This window comes from Stenella coeruleoalba, assembly GCF_951394435.1.
Source record: "Stenella coeruleoalba genome assembly, chromosome: 19".
NCBI lineage: Eukaryota > Metazoa > Chordata > Mammalia > Artiodactyla > Delphinidae > Stenella > Stenella coeruleoalba.
This window is the reverse complement of record NC_137165.1, coordinates 12,311,496-12,331,239: the sequence shown is the minus strand read 5'-3', so window position 1 is coordinate 12,331,239 and position 19,744 is coordinate 12,311,496. Positions and strand designations below refer to the sequence as shown.

Below are 19,744 nucleotides of genomic sequence, written 5' to 3'. Positions count from 1 at the left end.
CCGCGCCGAGACCTGTACTCCGCGGATCAGGTGGCTCGAGTCAGGTGACTTCTGGTCCGCCCCACACTAAGTCAAGCCGGCCGGAGGAAGCTGGTACAGTCCGAAGCGGCTCCTGCGTCCCGTCTGGTCGGTCCCCTGAGCCTAGAGGACCTCAGGTGAGAGCCGACGCGGCCCCGACAGCCTCCCCGCCTCGTCTCCCAGGCGGACCCCCTGAGGCCTAGAGACTGGCACAGCAAGTCAGTTGGGCAGCCTGCCGCGCATCCAGCCTCCCTCAGCCGCGCCAGGGTTCCTTCCCCGGCCGCTAGCCCCGGCCTCGAGGCACCGGACAGCACCCGGGTTGAAGGGCTCGGGTGGTAGTGAGTGGAGGCAGGGGACACCGGGCTGCCGAGGTGGTGTGGGAGGCTCTGTTCCAGTGCAGGTTAGCGTCCCTTCCCCGCTTTCTGCTTAGTTGCTGCCTGAATCTGGGTCGCAGAGTTTGCAGATTGCTTGGCAGAGGGGAGACACTGAGAGGACCACGTCAGGAACTCCTTTTGGGGTGCTGAGCGCCGGGCTGGGCTACGGGGGAGTGGGCAGGACGAGACCCGGTCCCGCCCTCCGGGCCTTTCAAGCTGGAGGAAGGGAGGACTACTGGGCCCTGCCTTTTTCAACAATGTTGAGGAAAATTACAACCTAGGCTTTGTGAGAGCCTGCTAAGGGCCCTAGGCAACAGCTGTATTTACTTTACATCATTGTTTCTCATCCTTTTTTTCTTACCAACCCCTTCCCCTTGAAATTTTAATACTGCTGATAAAAGGACCACGAATCGTGCCTAACGTGTCATTTCATTTAAGTCCTATGATTTAGTTCCCACTGTCCCTGTTTTCACTTTAGGAAATTGGAGCTTGAGGAGGTTAAGCAGCACCCCAGAGTCACACAGCTAATAACTGGGGAGCTCAGGTTCAAACCTGTGCAGTCACTCCCCAGGGCAGACATTCCTTGCCACTATGTTTTCCTTCTCCAAGTGAAGAAGATCCAGGGAGTTCCAGGTTGTACAAAAGGTGACAGGATTAACCGGATACCTGACCAAGTGGAGCTACCACAGGAAACCCCTGACCCCAGGTTTCCCCTGGGAGGGGATTGGGAGTGGGAGGCTTCTTGAAGCAGGTGGCATCTGAGCGAGGCCTAGAATATATCAATAGAACTTACACAGGAAGAGCAGCATGTCAGACAGAGCCCATTGTGGTGAAATTCTCCATTTCTACCTCGTAGCATTCACAAAACACTAGTTTTTGTGTATAATTATAGTTTTTAATATTTTATTTATTTATGCACGCATGCATGCTGTGCCAGGTCTTAGTTGCGGCACGCAGGATCTTTAGTTGCGGCATGCGGACTCTTAGTTGCGGCATGCATGCGGAATCTGGTTCCCCTGCCAGGGGTCAAACCCGGGCCCCCTGCATTGGGAGTGCGCAGTCTTACCCACTGGACCACTAGGGAAGTCCCTGGGTATAATTTTAACCTGATCTTTTTCAGACATTGTAATCGACCACATATCTCTTAAGTTCGTTTTATATCTGTCCTAATGTGTTTCTTCCAAGGTGTGTCAGCGTCTAGGACCAGGGAACTTCTGCTGTCCAAGAGTTTGAGTTTCTCAGTCTACATTCCAATCCTGTGGAATGAGAGAGGAGCCGGTTAGGTCTGATTCTGTGCCTGAGTTCTCAAGGAAAACCCAGACCCTGCCCTGGGGAACAAACTGAATCCTGAGCTTGAGGACATCAGCAAGTGTGAAGAGCAGAGAGTGGCAAGAATGAGAGGGGAGTCATTCCACATACACAGGAGAGCAATTTCCCGCAGGTCAGGGTACAGAAAGCAGAGGGGCAGAGAGCACGGGGATACAGCGGCAAGGGCAAGGCCTCCAGAGGAGGCCAGAGAGTGGGGAGATGGGTGCCGGCGGGTGGGAAAGCTCCTGAGATAAGACCCAATGATCGGCGGAGCTGCAGCAGGCAGAGAGGCCCCTGGAGGAGACGGAGGGGCAATGGAGGTCAGGCAGGCTGAAGCAGTCAGGGAGACTTTTTCGAGGAAGGGGAGTATCAGGAGGGTTCTTGAGGCCTTTTGGGGAAACTGAAACCAGAGAGGGGGGCAGGGATGTTTCCACACAGACCTCTCATGGCTCTCCAACAGTCCACAGGAATCCCCAGAGGCTGTCACAGGTGGCGGGGCAGAGCACTGTACACTGAAGCAGCATGCGGAAGCCAAGTTATAGATATTTAAGCTCACCTGCCCCATCTTGACCCTTGGTTCACCTGTTGTGCGTGAGGGTTATGGGTACGCAGTAACCCATCTCCTTCACTTAACCAATGAGCTGCCACGGGGCTGATCTGAGGCTTGTCCCACACTGGGTCCCCTTTGTGAATGATCCTCGCCGGTCCCAGAGAAGTGACACTTGTTAAACGAAAATGTCCTAATCAAGGGTCGGTTGGTGGCATTAACCCATAGATGCTTATCCCAGGACAGGAAATGAAGTTAATTTCCTTAAGGTTTATAGGTTCACAAAGTCAAATATCTGACCACAGTTTTAATATCTTCTGGAAAAAAGAACCCCCAGCCAATAAGGCTGCATTCTTTCTTTCTGTTTACTAGGTTGCACAAAGCAGTTGAAGAGGGAAAAATTCAGCATTTGTCCACTTCCTCAGGGTGGGACCTTACACAACCCACTTAGCCTCTCTGAGCCCATTTCTCCACATGTCAAAGAAAGATAAGTCCTCCCTGGGGTCCCCTTCTCCAAGCTGGTGATACAAAGCCCATTGAAGTCACAGGTGTGAAGTGGAAGTCCTTTAGGAACTGTCCGTGCCATGGTTCCAGGTGGCTTATTGTCCACTTGTTGCTGAGCTGATCCAACTTTAACCTGAACTTCTCTTGCTGTTTGTTTTTCTTTCTAGTTCATTGAAATCGAGGAACATGATAAGGAGGTGGCTGGTTATTTTTAGCCTTTTTCCCCTGAAGCTCATAGAGAAATGTGGTAAGTTGAGAAATGGATAAAGAGGGAAATGGAGTAAGTAGCCTGACTTGTTTGCCGCCAAAAGTTCAGGACCATCCAGCTTGCATGTGTCTGCCTGCCCCTTGGCCAGATGGGCACCCAGTGAGTGGAGCAGACCGAGGTCTGGAGTCCAGGAGTTTTACAGGGAGCCAGATGGTTCCACAGATAATTAGCCTTCTGCCCCGGGGTCCCTATTCCCTTTTCTGTATCACCAACATCAAACTGTGGAGCTCTGAAAATCTGGGATAATATCTGTAGAGAAGAGCTTGTGTTCCCACCCTGTAGACCTCAAAGAAGGGAGTTATGGGTCCTGGGAGATGCTGCAGAAGCAGGTGAGGTGGCCACCTTGTTGCACCTGGTTCTACCAAGCGGTAGACACCTGAGGAGCCTGCCCGGCATCGCCTGGTATGATGAAAAAGGTCTTCCCTTAGACAGGGACCGAGGAACCAGAGTGAAGCAGGGCTAGGGGCCTCACAGAATTCAGGCTGGTTGTCGAAAAACACGTCAGGGTTTGTGCATCCTTGTGAGGCTTGACCTTCAGAGCAGGGCCCTTAGAGGCCTGTATCATTCCATCGATTCTCCACTGCGCAAACATTGCTGAAATTCCTTCCACGAAAAGCTGCGTAGAGCCTCCATGGACACCAGGCCCATTATTTTGATCATCTGGCTGTTGTCAAAAATCAAATACATCTTGGGAATTCCCTGGCAGTCCAGTGGTTAGGACTCGATGATTTCACTGCCAAGGGCCCGGGTTCAATCCCTGGTCAGGGAACTAAGATCCCACAAGCCTTGCAGCACAGCCAAAAACAAATCAAATACATCTTAAAACCCCCAGCTAAAGTTTCCAAATTAACCTTATACGAACCGTGCAAACCCTTGCCAAAGCTCCCCAGGAGCCATGCGCAGTGGGTGCCCTGCTCCAATTATTTGGCCTCTTGAGCCTCTGAGAAAACACAGGTCATCTGATCAGCTCTTCCAGGTTTGTTAAACAATCAGTCATGTCACCTTGTAGTCACACCTTGCGGGTAAGCAATTTCCGAGAAAGAAGAGGTTTCTTCCAAGAAAGAAAGAACACCATGGAGTCCAGTGTTCTTCCATACGAATGCCAGAGCCCCACTCCAGACCTGCCGGATCATATTGTCTGGGACTAAGGCCCCAAAGTGTGTACATGAGCCTTGGCCCGCTTTAAATAAAGCTCCATTAGTCATGCTAATGCATTGCCCTAGGAAAGAAGAACAAATCCAACTGCCACCACTCGATCATACAGAGGGCTGACTTAGGCTCAGAGAGGGTAGAAGTCTCTCCCAAACTTGTCTCTGCTTTCGGGAGTGGTGTTAGAGGACCAATGATGAGATCATTTGCCTTCGGAGTTTTTTGCCCCTGACTTCTTTGGGTGGAATCTTGAGGTGCTGCCACCTAGTGGCAAGGACCTGCGCTCTGGACCAGGCTGGCCTAGGTTTAAATCTTGCCTCTACCGTTTCTGAGCTGTGTGAGCAGGACACTTGCCCTCATGGGTTTCTCCACTTTCTTCTATCCGAAATAGGGATCACGTTGCCCGTCTCTCACTGTTATAGTAATTTGAGAATGGGAGTTCACAGTACAGCAGAGTGGCTGGCGTGGGGTGGGAGGCATAGTGGGAGATGTGCCAATAAGGATTAGTTTTTAAAATGCAGAGACTCTCCTTGGGGGAACCTTCAGGTAGTCTCACCAAGACTCACTTGGTTATTCGGATGTGGTGTCCAGAGACTCCTGCCCTGGGGCAAACTTTAAAACATGCTTTCCCAGGATATGATATGATGCCAGCTTCCTAACTGCCTCCCATCTTGGGCTAAAAAATGTCCTGCAGGGTTTACATGATGATAAGAATAGTCACCAGCAATTAGTTCGCACTCAGGCTGTGTGGAAATTGCATCACAGACGTCACCACGCTTTATCTTCACAGTGCCCCTGGGAGGGAGGGAGTGCTGTGCTCTCCATTTCACAGGTGAGGAAATGGAGGCTCAGGGAGGTTAAGTACGTTACTCTCTGTCACAGCTAGGAAGTGACAGAGCCAGGAGGGAACTGTGTGACCCAGAGCCCAGTCTCTCAGCTGCTGAGCGCTGCCATCTTCCTTGGGGCTAAGTGAGGGGAAGTGGTTGAACCCTGACCTGTTTCTCTGAGAGCTCACAACCTCCTCTTTTAAAATGCAAAGTCTGGAAGAGTTAAGGCCATGCGGATCTCCCACTCACCCTGACCACAGTCCCAGCAGAGCCCCAAGGGACCCAGAATGTGGGTGGCTACCTGGCATCACTTTCAGTATCCGTGTCCTGGGCAGGGTCTTGCTTATCTGATGTGGTCCTCAGGCTCTAGGTAGAAAGTAACAGCAGGGACCTTTAAGTCCTCCTACCTCAGCTGTGCAGCCCAGAACAGAGCCTCGGGCTGGTATGAGAGAGGTGAGTGTGAACAAGGAGGGGCAGAGCTGCCTCCAGGCCCCAAAGATACACCTAAGGAGGGGGTGGTGGGTGGGGACCATCCTACTCTGCTCTGAGCAGCTTGGCCTCCCAAGGGCCAGGGTGGGGACTGCAACTGACTGTGGGAATCAGCTTGGAGACTTGCAGGCATGGGCCAGAGCCTGCATCTGCATCCACCTGCAGGCCAGCCTGGACAAGGCGGCTCAGGTGGGGTCTGAGAGGTCCCGGGTCACAGAGCCAGGCCCCGGAGTGCAAGTTTCAGGCTGGCAGGTTCCCTTGGAGGAGATGAGGTTACTCTCCGCCCCCCCTCCCCCACTCCCACCGAGGTGTCCGGACAGAGGAAGAGAAACTACTAGGGAGGAGGACTGAGAAGGGGCTCAGACAGTGGAGGTTGAATTAGGGAACTTTTAAGTTTCCTTCCAACCTGAGCATCTAAAATTTCAGTTCTTCGTCTCTGCCTTTGAGGGGTCTGGGGAGACCTGGAGGGAGAGGGAGACCTGGGCCCCACCTGTATCCACTGCCCACACAAGGACCATCTTCATCAAACTGAGCACCTGCTTTCCCCTGTGGACCCCCTTCCCAGCCCCGTCTATGTTCATGATCACACCTTAGGCTGCGAAGGCCCTCAGGTGAGGGAGGTGAAGTAGACGCGTGCCTGGGGCATTGGGAACACCTTGGGTGCCGGGGCCGCCCAAAGAACATACGAAGAGGTCAGAGAGAAGCTAATTCACTCCTGGTCTGTGGCCAAGCTGCCCTGGAGTGTTTGGCTTCCCAAACCTGCTTCCTCCCTCACCCCCGAGGCCTATCTGTCTACCTCCTGAGTTAGCATCTTAATGCCAAGAAGAAATCTCCCATAGTGAAACTGTGTACTGTTCACCAGTCTCTCCCGCATCCCCAGCAGAGTCAGCCTCCAGAAGGGGATCAATGAATGGGGTGAGCTGGGTTTGTACAGGAGCCCAAAGGCGGTTCTTTAGAAACAGGTTAGCTGGGCCCCAGGTGTCTCTCTGAGACTACAGAACGGGACAGGACCAGTTATGCAGGGCCAGTTTAGCTCCATGAACAGAGGAAGCCATTGTGCTTTCCATCTGAAGAGGTGGTTTAAGCCCACATGTTCCAGTCCCAGATTGTGGCTTGATTTCCTTTGGGCCAGTTGCGCCAAAAACTGGGACCAGTTTTGGGGCTCCATGGTTTCTATTTCTGGGTGACTCCTACAGACCCTCAGAGCTCATCGGTGGGAGAGGAGGAAGCTACAGCATCTCCTCCTCAGGCCTGTGTCTCCCTCTATTTCTGGCAGCAGGAGGGGAGAGAGCATAACAAGGACATTTCCAGTCCCATCACTTACTTAGCCCCTCAGAATCTCAGAGTCTTTGCCTAGGGGATAGAGGTGGTTATAAATCAGACTTCGCAAGTTCAAGTGTCAGGAGCCCTCCTCCCAGCGTCTCAGTGGGCCTGAGTTCTCTGACCTCATGACTCATGCCACTGATTTGGGTCATTCCAGAGTCCACGGTCAACTTCTCTGTTCCTCCCACCGTGAAGCTGGAAAATGGAAGCTCCACCAACGTCAGCATCTCCCTCCCGTAAGTTCCCAGGCCCAGCTTTGTCCTCAGCCCAGCTCGTTCGCCCCGCAGCTGGGTCAGGGCTGACCCCCGGCTCAGTCTGTTCATATTTTAAGTGTGATGCCCTTGCCTCTTCACTTTAAGACGAGCCAGGGAAAGAAAGGCAGCGGCCCTAGGCTGCAGACCGAGGTCCCAAAGTCTCTCTCTCCCCAACCGCTGAATCCTTGCTTCCAGCGGGAGGAGGATGACACGTGAGCCTTTTCCCCAGCTGAGGAGAGTCCTTGAGTGACCAGCAGTTGATGCCAGACTTCCAAGTAGTCCTTTCCAAGGTTCGAAATATTTGAAGAGAGCCCTGGAGGTTGGGGGCGAGGAGCTAGGTCGCTTGGCAGTGCTTCTGAGATCACATCCAACTGCATCTGCATTGGGTGGATCCCACTGTGCAGCGCTCCTGCTGAGGCTTGTCTGAGAGTCTCTAGCTGCCCTCTGCTGGTTCCTGCACGAGGGTGCCGACCTAGTCCAGACCGTGCCAGGAGCTTACCTCCTCTGTATCCTTCCCTGCTTTGTCCAACTCTTGCCTCCCAGCCATGAGGATTCCCCAAGATGAAGATCTGGGAAGATTTTTTTTCTCTTTACCCTTCTCCCTTTTCCTCACCTCTCCCGGGATGTCTGATCTCAAACCAAAGCTTTGGGACCAAGGCTCCCTAACAGACCCGCATTCCATCCCCAGATCCTGCCATTTCTGCACATCGACACCTTGTGAATCTGACACATCACCCCCTCAGCACAACTCTCCCCTCTGCAGAATCCTTAAGCGGCTTTCCACCGCCTTTCAAATTAACTCCAGGCCTCTAAGCCCAGACTTGAGGTCCCTATGGGCTGCTCCCACTCAGACATATCTCACTGCTTTCTGGGGTTGCTGCTCCCTGCCACCTGACCCTTCTCAGAAGCCTTTCCCACCAGAGCAGATGCCATGGTCCTGTCGGCCTCTGGACACCTCATGTGGCATTCACAGCCAGTTTCCCACCTTCTCGTGTTCTCACTGGCCACAGGGACCCCACCTCTCAACCCCCCCAGGGCCAGGCACATAGCAGTGCCTCACCCTAATTGCTTGAGAAATGACAGGCCTGCTGTGAAATCCAGAGGGCTGGTTGAGATCTCACAGAGTACAGCTTCTCAGCAGTAACCAGACTCTTGTCCTCCACAGGCGTCCTTTAAATGCAACCTTGGTGATCACTTTTGAAATCACATTTCGTTCAAAAAACATTACTATCCTTCAGCTCCCTGATGAAGTAAGTAATGAATCATAACTGATGGGCAGAAAACTACTGGATAACAAAACACATTTTAACTAAGTGCTTGTGTAAATAGGCCACCTTGTTTTTATACCATGGGCTGCCCCTGTCCTATTATTCTAGAAATCTCAGATTTGGGCTTTGTTAGTCTCTTTGAGGATGGGCTTTTTATGCTATGCAGATGGAATTAGGAAGGTGATGGTAAGAAATCTGAGGCAGAAATGGTTCTGAGAATGTAGAAGAAATTCTTAAGATGGTTTTTTAAGACGTTGCTGCTAAAAGAGCATCGACGGACTAGGAGCATTGTCTCTGCTTTAAAATCTTTTCTTTTCTTTTCTTTCTTTTTTTTTTTTTTTTTTTTTGCTGTACGCAGGCCTCTCGCTGTTGTGGCCTCTCGCGTTGCGGAGCACAGGCTCCGGACGCACAGCCTCAGTGGCCATGGCTCACGGGTCCAGCCGCTCCGCGGCATGTGGGATCCTCCCGGACCGGGGCACGAACCCGCGTCCCCTGCATCGGCAGGCGGACTCTTAACCACTGCACCACCAGGGAAGCCCCTATTTTATTTTTAATTGAAGTATAGCTGATTTACAATGTTATGTTAGTTTCAGGTGTACAGCAAAGTGATTCAGTTATACATACACATATGTATATATATTCTTTTATGTATATATTCTTTTTCAGATTCTTTTCCCTTATAGGTTCTTACAAAATACTGAATGTAATTCCCTGTGTTACACAGTAGGTCCTTGTTGGTTATCTATTTTATATATAATAGTGTGTATATGTTAATCCCAAACTCCTAATTTATCCCTCCCCGCTAAAACTTTTTAGAAATGCCCTATCCCAGACCTACTGATTAAAAATCTGCATATAAGCAAGATTCCCCAGATGATTTGGGTCCACATTAAAGTTTGCAAAGCACTGTTCTGAGATCCCATTGGATGAGTGTTATTTCCAAAAACCAGTGCCAGAGGCCCAGAGGCTGTCTGATATAATAGTGATGACTATTTATAGTCTTTATACATTTATCTGTTAATACATACCCTGCTTCCACCTTACCAAGGTTTTGAGCCAATTACCAGTCAACCTGATTTTAAAACAAATCAGTAGGGGGAAAAAAGAAACCAGACAAGATGAACACAGGGATGAAATTGATAGCCGTGAGGCTCAGCATGAGGCCCTGTGTGGTCGTAGAAATGAGCTGCAAATCAGCTCTGAGCCTCCTAGCAAGCAAACAGTATTGACTCATGATCAGATAAAGAGCGTCTACCTAAAGGACCTGAGTGAGAGGGGAGTCTCATCTCATAGACAGGGCCATTTCCCACAACTTCCCCTTCCTGCCCCGGGATATGAGGCCTGCTGCAGGGTAAGAAAAGCCGTTGGTTCTAAGAGCAGGTTGTGGTATTTAGCCCTCAGAAGTCTGGCTTGATCCACAGATCAAATTTAGACTCTGAGGAAAGGACGCTGATCACTTAGTTTAAGGGCCAAACATCTAAGGGAAAGATTAATCTTTTAAAAATAAGTGAAGGCTTCCCTGGTGGCACAGTGGTTGAGAGTCCGCCTGCCGATGCAGGGGACACGGGTTCGTGCCCCGGTCCGGGAAGATCTCACATGCCGCAGAGCGGCTGGGCCCGTGAGCCATGGCCGCTGAGCCTGCGCGTCTGGAGCCTGTGCTCCGCAACGGGAGAGGCCACAACAGTGAGAGGCCCGCGTACCGCAAAAAAAATAATAATAAAATAAAAAATTTAAATAAATAAATAAATAAAAATAAGTGAAAATCAAGCATAACATTAAGCCAAAAAAAAAAAAAAAAAAAAGCCTGGACTGTATGATTAAAGTGCAAACACAGACAAAGCAAATCTATGGTGTTAGAAGAGTGGTTTCCCAACCAGTTTGCAAAGCAGAAATAGAGACACACATGTAGAGAACAAACATGGACACCAAGGGGGGAAAGTGGGGACGGGGGTGGGGGGATGAATTGCGATTGACATGTACACACTAGTATGTATAAAATAGATAACTAATAAGAACACCTGTACAAATAAATAAATAAAAAACTCCTATAGTAAAAAAAAAAAAAAAAATAGTAGTTTCCTTTTGGGATCAGCGGTGACCAAAAGGGAACAGAACACAGCTTCTGGGGTCTGGAAACGTTCCATTTCTTGATCTGGGTGCTGGGTGCACTTTTCTGCACTTATGTTATAGTTCATTTTTTTCTTAAGAATTTAATTTTATTTATTTGTTTGTTTATTTTTGGCTGCGTTGGGTCTTCACTGCTGTGCACAGGCTTTCCCTAGTTGTGGCGAGCGGGGGCTACTCTTCGTTGTGGTGTGCGGGCTTCTCATTGCGGTGGCTTCTCTTGTTGTGGAGCACGGGCTCTAGGCACGTGGGCTTCAGTAGTTGTGGTGCGCGGGCTCTAGAGCGCAGGCTCAGTACTTGCGGTGAACGGCCTTAGTTGCTCCATGGCATGTGGGACTTCCCGGACCAAGGTTTGAACCCGTGTCCCCCGCGTTAGCAGGTTCTTAACCACTGCGCCACCAGGGAAGTCCCTAGTTCAATTTTTTTATTTTTATTTTTTTTAGCGTAATGGTGGCAGATCCATTTGTAGAATGACCTATCTGGGCACCAACCCACTCTTCCAGGCTTATGCCTCCTTGACCCATCCCTTTCTCTAACTACTCCTGTCTACTCCCTGTGCTTTTGGAAACCACTGGGTAGAACTTGGGGGTCAGGCAGGCGGTCTAGGAGCCTGCGCTGTGAACCACAGGTGAGGTACATCACCCCAACACATCTCAGTTTCCTCATCTGTGGACAGAAGGTTAATAATGTCTCCTTGACAGGGCTGTGAGGATTAAAAGCAGTAGCAAGTATGAAATGTCTAGGATTGCAGCTGGCTCACAGAAAGAAAGCGCTCAGAAAAAAGATAGCAATAAATTTTGCTGTGGACCTAAAACTGCTCTAAAAGATAAAGTTTATTGATTAAAAAAATTAAAAGCAGGACTTCCCTGGTGGCGCAGTGGTTAGGAATCCACCTGCCAATGCAGGGGACACAGGTTCGAGCCCTGGTCCGAGAAGATCCCACATGCCACAGAGCAACTAAGCCCACGTGCCACAACTACTGAAGCCTGCACGCCTAGAACCCGTGCTCTGCAACAAGAGAAGCCACCACAGTGAGAAGGCCGTCGACACAACTAGAGAAAGCCCACGTCCAGCAACGAAGACCCAACGCAGCCAAAAATAAAAATTAATTAATAAAAAAATTCAAAGCAGTTGTTATGATTTCATTCTGCCTTGTATCAGTTAATTTCCAATTGGAAGATTTTCCTCTTACCTAGTTCTACAAGGGACCTGATGGCCACTTAGAAATATGCAAACAACAGTTGCCAGGAAAATCTGCTAAAAATAAGAACAAATGAGGATGGGAAAGTAAAAGAGCCAAGAGTAGTACATGTCATGAAGACGTAGCTCACGAGACATTGGCCACGAACTGGATCCCAGGCTTTGCAGCAGCCACTTACACCGTTTCAATTGTCCTGCCAAAGCCCCCTGATTTCTGGGGATAAGAGCAGAAAGACAGTGTTCAAGGGTCCCTGAAGAAGCCACTGCCATCCAGTGAGCCGCATCCTCACGGTGCCCACAACATGGCTGGAAGGCGGGGCCTGAAGCGTCATCCAGGGAACAAAGAGATGGGGGACAGTGTGGTTCAGTAAAGGTATCATCCCACTCCCTGCCACACTCGGGATTTGAGAGCATCAGGAAGCATGATTGGGAGGTCAGAAGTTGCAGGTAGGCCTCCAAGTACTGTTTCTTGGAGCAGAGCTTTCTATGAATATTGGGCAGAAATGAGGGTAAGGATGTTCTCCCTGCCGGGCGTCTGGTGTGTGCACCTCTTCTGTTTGTCGCTTGGCAGCCAGGCTGGGCGTGGGGCAGACATCCCTCTGTGGATCTGGAAGAGCCGTCCGTAGTAACGGAAGTAGAGGTAATAGCAGTCATCGTAGGGTAGTAGTGACGGTAACCACTTCACAGCTTGCTGCGTGTCAGGCTCGGTGCCGTAAGCTTTATGGACATTATGTCGTTCAGAGCAGCCCTGTAAGGTAGACACTTGTGTTCCCCTTTTACAGATAAGCAAACCGAGATCAGAGCTCAAATAGCTTGCCCGAGATCGAATGGCTAGTGAGACGAAGAGGGCCCTCCCACCATCCCTCAGAGATAAGCCAGGGGAGTCTGACGCTGATGTATGGGGGTTCCAGCTGGCCGATTAGTCCAACATTTCTCCCTACTGTTAGGAAGCTCCTAGAAGGCAGGGGCTGTGTGTGACCTGTCCCTCCATTCCCTAGTGCATGGCCTGGAGCTGGGGTCCCAATAACTACGGGGCGCTGGACCTGATTCAGTTTTCCTAACAGGTTGTGGTCCCTCCCGGCGTGACAAATTCCTCTTTTCAAGTGACGTCTCAAAATGTTGGACAAGTTACCACTTATCTGCACGGAAATCACTCCAACCAGACCAGGTAGGCTGGCCTCTGCCCGTGTGGGCCCTAAATGATGAGAAGGGGGATGGTGCTGGCACGTGGGGTTTCCTCCGGAAGTCCAGCCCCAGCTCATCCTGGTCCCCACATTCTCTCCAGCCCAAGGATACTCTTCTCCGTGATCCACAGCAATGTCGTCAGCATCATAAACCAGGTGATCGGCTGGATCTACTTTGTGGCCTGGTCCGTCTCCTTCTACCCGCAGGGGATCGCCAACTGGAGGCGGAAGAGGTAACCCACGGAGCTTCACGTGCAGCTTCACCTGGGGCCGGCAGGATGGGTGTTCCAACGAGGCTGTGGGCAGCCTGGGTTCTGACTTACCCCTCTGCTCTTCTTTTTTCCTGTCCTTTCTTAAAAGTGGTCTGATGTGAAAGTTCTAAGCGCCTGTGTAGGACTTGCAGTGCTGGGCATTTGGTCTCTTGTGCAATTCAGGCCCTCCCTGCGAAAGCAACAAAATGGGGCTTCTCAGTGGAAGTGGAGAAGGGGCTGGGTGGGAGGAGCCCACCTGAATCTGCTGGGCTCCTGGTCCACGGAGCCCTGGAGGAATTAGTGTCAAGTTGTGCCCCTGTGCAGGAGTTGGATCCTTCGGCCTCAGAGACGAAAACCGGCCCACCTTGATTTTAAAGACAAGGGCCCAGGGCTTCCCTGGTGGCGCAGTGGTTGAGAGTCCGCCTGCCGATGCAGGGGACACGGGTTCGTGCCCCAGTCCGGGAGGATCCCACGTGCCGTGGAGCGGCTGGGCCCGTGAGCCATGGCCGCTGGGCCTGCGCCTCCAGAGCCTGTGCTCCGCAACGGGAGAGGCCACAACAGCGAGAGGCCTGCGTACCGCAAAAAAAGACAAGGGCCCAGGCGTCATGCACCAAGGACACCTAGGCCACCAAGGAACGTGGGCCTCTGAGGGGCTGCTGAGCTGGGAACCAGGGAGGGGGGCGCTTCCTCTCTGCAGGAAGCCTCCAGACAATCCCAGGAGGGTGGGGTTCGGTGGCATTGGGGGTGGCATGGAAAGGGACCTGAGGACTGTGCTCTCCTTGAGGGAGCCAGGCCCTCCTTCCTGTGTGCTGGGAGCTCTGTCCCCTCCAGCCCCCGGCAGCCCCCAGTCTCACCCCCTGCTCTGCTTTGTCTCCCCGTCCCCCCGCCCCCCTCCTCAGTGTCGTGGGTCTGAGCTTTGACTTCGTGGCCCTGAACCTGATGGGCTTCGTGGCCTACAGCGTGTTCAACATCGGCCTCTTCTGGGTGCCCTCCATCAAGGTACGGCCCTGCTCACCCCCGCAGCCCAGTCCAAGCTGTCCGGTGGTCTGGCCACCCCTCACCCCCCAGCTTCTCCCCACTCCCAAACAGGAGCAGTTTCTCCTCAAATACCCCAATGGCGTGAACCCCGTGGACATTAATGACGTCTTCTTCAGCCTGCACGCGGTCGCCCTCACCCTGGTTATCGTGGTGCAGTGCTTCCTGTACGAGGTGAGCAGTGACCCTGGCACCCGCCGCAGCCTGCGCTGCCCAGGCCAACACCCGGCAGCACCTGCTGCCCATACCTGCCGTTTTACAGGAGACATGGAAACCCCCAGAAGGGAAATGTGTCCGTTCACTCACATCTGCTGGCCTATTATCCAGACGCCATTGCTGGGCACAGGGAACACCCCGTAAGCCCAAGTCCTCAGGCCGCCCCAGGTCTGGGGTGAGGGACACAGACAGAGACAGTAATGACCCAGCAGGCTGAGAGCTGAGCGGGCAGGGAGAGCACAGGTAGCTCGTGGGCCCCACGACTCAGCCAGGGAGGAGGGGGAAAGAGGGCACTGAGTTGTGGTCCGAGGGATGAGTGAAGTTCCCATGGCGATGCGGAAGAGGGCCAGGGTGGGGCACCCCAGGCGGCGGACAGAACTGTGAAGGCCAGGGAGCAGCGAGAGGGACTGTGAGCAGATGGGGTGGCCAGGGTGGCGGTGGAGGGAGCAGGAGAGGCCCTGGGGGGCTCTGGGGGCCGGGCTGAGGAGCCCGGGCACGGCTGTGCTGCTGGAGGGCCGTCTGCTGTCTCAGCAGGGAAGGACGTCGTGAGTTAGTGCGTATTTCAGGGCATCGCTGATGCTACTGTTTCCTTTCACTTCCCTGTGGGTGCACCACTTCCCTTGGGGAGTTCTCTTCCCACACACAAGGCCGGCCAGAGCTGCTTGGCCCCCACCTTCACGAATCTTCTAGGTTTTCTTACCCTTTGCTGAGAAGGTTAGATGAGGGAGGCCTGCTTTTGGGAAAGAGATTCCAGAGCCAATCAGGCTCCCTGGGGTCATGGAAGGAGCCTGGGCCGAGATGAGGTGCCAGGCCTCCAGCGTGATGGGGGCCATGTCCCTAGCACCCTTCACTCCTGGTGGGCTCTGAGAGGGACCCCGCTCTGCAACATGGGAACAGGAAGCAAACGGGCTCTTCAGGTCCAAGAGGAGGGAACCAGAGACCCTGATAGTGACAAGGTGCAGTTGGTGCTGGGCTCTCTGCACCCCGCCCATCCCTTCCCCTGCCCTGTCTCATCCTCAGCGAGGCAACCAGCGGGTGTCCTGGCTGGCCGTCGGCTTCCTCGTGCTCTCCTGGCTCTTCACATTCATCACCCTGATCATGGCCGCGGTCAGGGCCACCACGTGGCTGCAGTTTCTCTTCTGCTTCTCCTACATCAAGCTGGCAGTGACGCTGGTCAAGTATTTTCCACAGGTACCTCCAGGGTCTGCCCGCCTTTTCCACAGGTACCTCCAGGGTCTGGCCGTTAGCGTGAGAGGGATGAGACACAGACCCTGGACCCGGCTCCCTTGGGGCAGCTTCTGGCCGGGGTGAGATGTGGATGGAAAGCTACAGGGAGGAGGCCGGCAAGCCCAGCAGGAGTGGGGCCTCACAGAAAACCGGCTGTGACCAGTACCTGCTCTTCCCAGGGGCCGGGAATCCCACGGGGAAGTCAGTGGCCGCTTCTTTGACTCATGCTCAGCTCTGAGAGTCAAGGGTTGTGCAAGTCACTCCCATCTCTCTCCAGCCCCACCTTTCTAATGACTTCAGCTTTGCCCCCCCACCCTACCACCACCACCCATTACCACCAACTGATGACCCTGATGGGCCACAGCAGGGTACCAGGAAGATGAGGTGTGGGGGGGAACCCGCCACCATTCAGGGTCCTCGTTGTGAGCCCTCAGCACCCTCCCTCGAGCACTCAAACAGTCCTCTTCAGAGCTGGGTCAGACACAGCCTAAGAGTCAAACACAGCTTGCCCCACAGGCGGAATGGCCCGGGAGAGGGTCAGGTGTAGAAGAACTGCTAACTGCAGGCTGAATCTAGGCCCTTGCCTTTAACTCGCCTTCCCAGCACAGGGAACCTTGTGTTCCGTGGGCCCAGGAAGGAGAGCATTTTGGCCAGGGTCAGGGCCAGTACCCTGGAGGGCATGGAAACAGAGCCATCCGCTTAAGGATGAGCAGGACTCCGTTCTGTGGACAAGAGAGAAGGGGTGCTCCAGGCCGGGGCAGCCTGCACAAAGGCACAGGCACAGAAGACCCTGCCGGCGGAGCACTGTGAAGCTAGGAAGGCAGGACCAGGTCCCAGGGCGCTTGGGAAGGTGGCTTCAGAGTCGGGGGATGGTTTTGGGGGAAGTGGGGCCTCAGTCCCTGAGCGTGGGGAGGCTTGGGCCTGGGAAACCTGGGAGGCAGGAGCCCCAGTTAGAGATGTTTGGAACCGTCCAGGACTGGAGAGGTGGCAGCAAATACAGAAGAGGGTGGGAGAGGGCAAAGAAGGGGAACTGACAGGTGGCTAACTGGGAGAAGACCACTACAGAGGCCAAGCCGTCCCCCCGGGTGGTGGGAAGGGAGGTCAACGGTCAGAGAAGCCCAGAGGGCACTGGCAGCAGGAAGAGGGGCGATGTGCAAGTGGGCTGGACCTGGGAAGCCCGAGGTGGAGGCCCTAGAGCCCAACCAGGGCTGAGGAGGGAGTTAAGTCCACTCTGCAGATGGGGAGACTAAGGCTGGGAGAACTCAAGTCACTCTGCAAGGGTAACATAGCTCCTCCGATGGTGGAGCTGGGATTCCAAACCAGGCCATCAGACTCCCAGGCCATGTTCATAAGCTCAACATGAATCCAGTCCAGGCTGAGTTTGGGGAGACTCTCCATTTGAAGGTGAGTAGAAAAATCAGAGTTGCTGGGAAGCCAGGATAAGGAGGGCTGAAGAAGATGGAGAGGCAGCAGCTCCCCATCCCTCTGCCGGAGTTTGGGAGGTGCAAGGGAAGGAGGAGGAGGGCTGTTTGCTGAGCACGCACAGGAGACCCCAGGACCCGCCCAAACCGTGCCCTCAGTCGAGGCTTGTCGGAGCCCAAAGGTCACTGTTTTTGGAGCTGAGGTCCAAGCGCATGGAGTGGGAGGAATGAGAGCCGCTCTTGTTTGGAGCGCGGTCACGAGGTGCAGGAGGCCGCCACTCAGCCCCCTCACCGCCCTCCATCTGTCTGTCCGGCCCAGGCCTACTTGAACTTTTACTACAAAAGCACCGAGGGCTGGAGCATTGGCAACGTGCTTCTGGACTTCACTGGGGGCAGCTTCAGCCTCCTGCAGATGTTCCTCCAATCCTACAACAACGGTGAGTCAGCCGGCAGGCAGCTAGAGGCACAGGGCGGGGCCAGGCTTCCTGGAAACCACCCCTCCCCCATGCGGGGAATCCTAGCCAGTCCCAGCCCCCAAGGTGAGGCTTACCTCCGGCTTTGGCAGCTAGAGGATTTGTGGTTTCCTGGGCAGATGGGCACCCCGCCCCCCCACCCCCACAGCCCCACGTGCTCCAGCTGCTTCAGGGGCTGCCAACCTAAAACCAAAACCAATCCCATCCCTTCTGGCTGCTAACAGACCAGTGGACGCTGATCTTTGGAGACCCGACCAAGTTTGGCCTCGGCATCTTCTCCATCTTCTTCGATGTTGTCTTCTTCATCCAGCATTTCTGCTTGTACAGAAAGAAACCAGGGTATGACCAGCTGAACTAGCTCCTAGGGACCCAGCGGAAACAGCCCAGGCCCTGGGCCCTGGTGGGCAAGTTTCCACTAGGAAGGCTGAAAAAGCCGTCTGGAGTGCCGGGCTGGCTCCATGTGGAGAAGCACTCTTCCTCAGGGCCAAACTCCTTGAACTTGAACCAGCCTGCTTTCGTCCAGGACTCTTACAGGCCAGGGAGGAACCTACCTCTGGGATAGGCACCTGACTGTGTGCCGAGATTAATGGCCAGACCACTGGCGGCCCCTCCCAGACTCCCCAGAGGTCTCAGCCCCTCCCAGGCTTTGCTGGCCAGGCATCTGGCCCTCCTGCATCTTGATGCTGCATCTCTATTTTCTTCAAGGCTTCAGGCAGCACGCAGGGCTTCTGGCAGCCGTCCCAGGCAGGATTGAGCACTGAGCTTGGAGCCAAAGGCCTGGCCCCAAGCAACGAGTGTTTCTGGAAGCAGCTTGAAGGACTGACCTTGCAGCTGGGAGAGCCAAGGGTGCTTTGCTGCCACTGCTGTGTTCAGAGACCAAGCAGCCAGGTGCCGTGGCCAACAGACCTGAGGTGCTGGTGCTGGTGGCAGGGGGGCTAGGACTTTGGGGTTAGGCCTTGGGTACCTCCTCTGAAGGCTGCATTCTCTGAGCGCTCACTGTCCTGACACTCAATTCTACGTAAACCCACTTTCACGACTGCAATCACAGGTGGCCCAGGCCAGGCTCTGGTAAAGAAACAGTATTTCTGAGCCTTGAGGTACCCAACAGATTGGTTCAGAACCAGGCTCACATCCAACACTCTCTGGATCCTTATCACACTAACGACCCTTTTGGATTTTTCAAAGGGATGTTTTGGAAGTGAGTGGCTTACTTTCTTCTGCTGCTGCCTATCTCCACTTACCCATAGTCAGGCCCCAAGCCCCTCCAACTGCTCCTTACCCTGAGTCTGGAGTACAGGACACACACACACACCAGTCTGTGCCTTAGGCGCCTGTTAGACTTGCCACGTGGTGAAAACAGCTCCCCTAATGGGGAGGGCAGGCCCCCTTCCCTCCCCAGACCCCTACCTGAGACTCACCAATTTGTGGCTATTCAGGAGCCTCAGATAAGGACTTAAGACCAACTTACACAATCCTTATGGGCCCCACCTGATCCCAAAGCCCCTCCTTTCCCACTCCAAGCAGTTGTCCTTCCTTTGGAGGAGGGGAGGGGAGGGTCCCAGGACGTGCCTTGTACATGCCATGAGCTTGTCAGTCCACTCTCGTAGTTGTTAACCACGAGATCAACATGAGGGGCTTCTGTCCTTAATTAAACCTGATTCATTTCCTCTGCACACTGAGCATTTGCCAGATGCAGGAGGCAGGGGTGTTGGCTTCAGAACCAAGTCCTTGGGGCTTAGGGAGACAGCCTCAGTCACTCGTGTAAGGAAATGTGTGGGATTTTGAAGTTTGCTGATTCCAAGGTGGCTGCGTGCCGACCCGGCATTTCATCAGGGGAGCTCTGTTGGGTGGCACAAGATGCTTACCTGCTCAGGGCCAGGTAGGTCCCGCAGGGACCCTGTCTGCATTACCAAGGGCATGGCACTCAGGCTGTGGTTGTGAGCACGGGTTGGATGAGGTCTTTAAGGGCACGTGGGGGAAGGGTGGGGGAGGAAGTCTTCCAGATCGTCTAGCCAGGTATAAGTATCAAAGAACTTAGGATCTTGTTTCCCTAAAGCAGAAACTGCAGCCTGACCAAGCCCACACGCCTGTTTTATTTGGTCCACCCAGTCTGTGATTGGGTACCACACTTTAAAGGTGGGAGATTGCAAAAATCTGACTTGGCAGTGCTAGGTGGGTCCATGAGTGGCAACAATTCCCAGAGCTGGTAATGCAGCCAGTGCTGGGCCAAGCAAAGGCCTCAGTGCTCCCCAGCTCCCCCCATCTCCTCAGGTCACAGCCCCTG

At 53.5% G+C, this 19,744-nt stretch overlaps 1 protein-coding gene across 1 annotated transcript; it reads left to right on the top strand.

Moving 5' to 3' along the window:
• The first annotated feature begins 62 nt into the window (after positions 1-62).
• On the top strand, positions 63-19,577 carry CTNS (cystinosin, lysosomal cystine transporter). The gene is made up of 12 exons (XM_079903634.1): positions 63-155; positions 2,919-2,998; positions 6,965-7,043; positions 8,227-8,311; positions 12,718-12,821; positions 12,939-13,070; positions 13,988-14,087; positions 14,178-14,297; positions 15,360-15,530; positions 17,307-17,424; positions 17,685-17,799; positions 18,166-19,577. Exons 2-12 carry the CDS (start codon positions 2,938-2,940, stop codon positions 18,212-18,214), a joined length of 1,134 nt encoding a protein of 377 aa, XP_079759760.1. The 5' UTR covers positions 63-155; positions 2,919-2,937; the 3' UTR covers positions 18,215-19,577.
• Positions 19,578-19,744: the final 167 nt, after the last annotated feature.

Coding starts and splice junctions, on each gene's coding strand:
- CTNS (XM_079903634.1), top strand. CDS start 2,938: ATGATAAGGAGGTGGCTGGTTATTTTTAGCCTTTTTCCCCTGAAGCTC. Junction 2,999..6,964: donor GAAGCTCATAGAGAAATGTG/GTAAGTTGAGAA, acceptor GGGTCATTCCAG/AGTCCACGGTCAACTTCTCT. Junction 17,425..17,684: donor CCTCCAATCCTACAACAACG/GTGAGTCAGCCG, acceptor GGCTGCTAACAG/ACCAGTGGACGCTGATCTTT.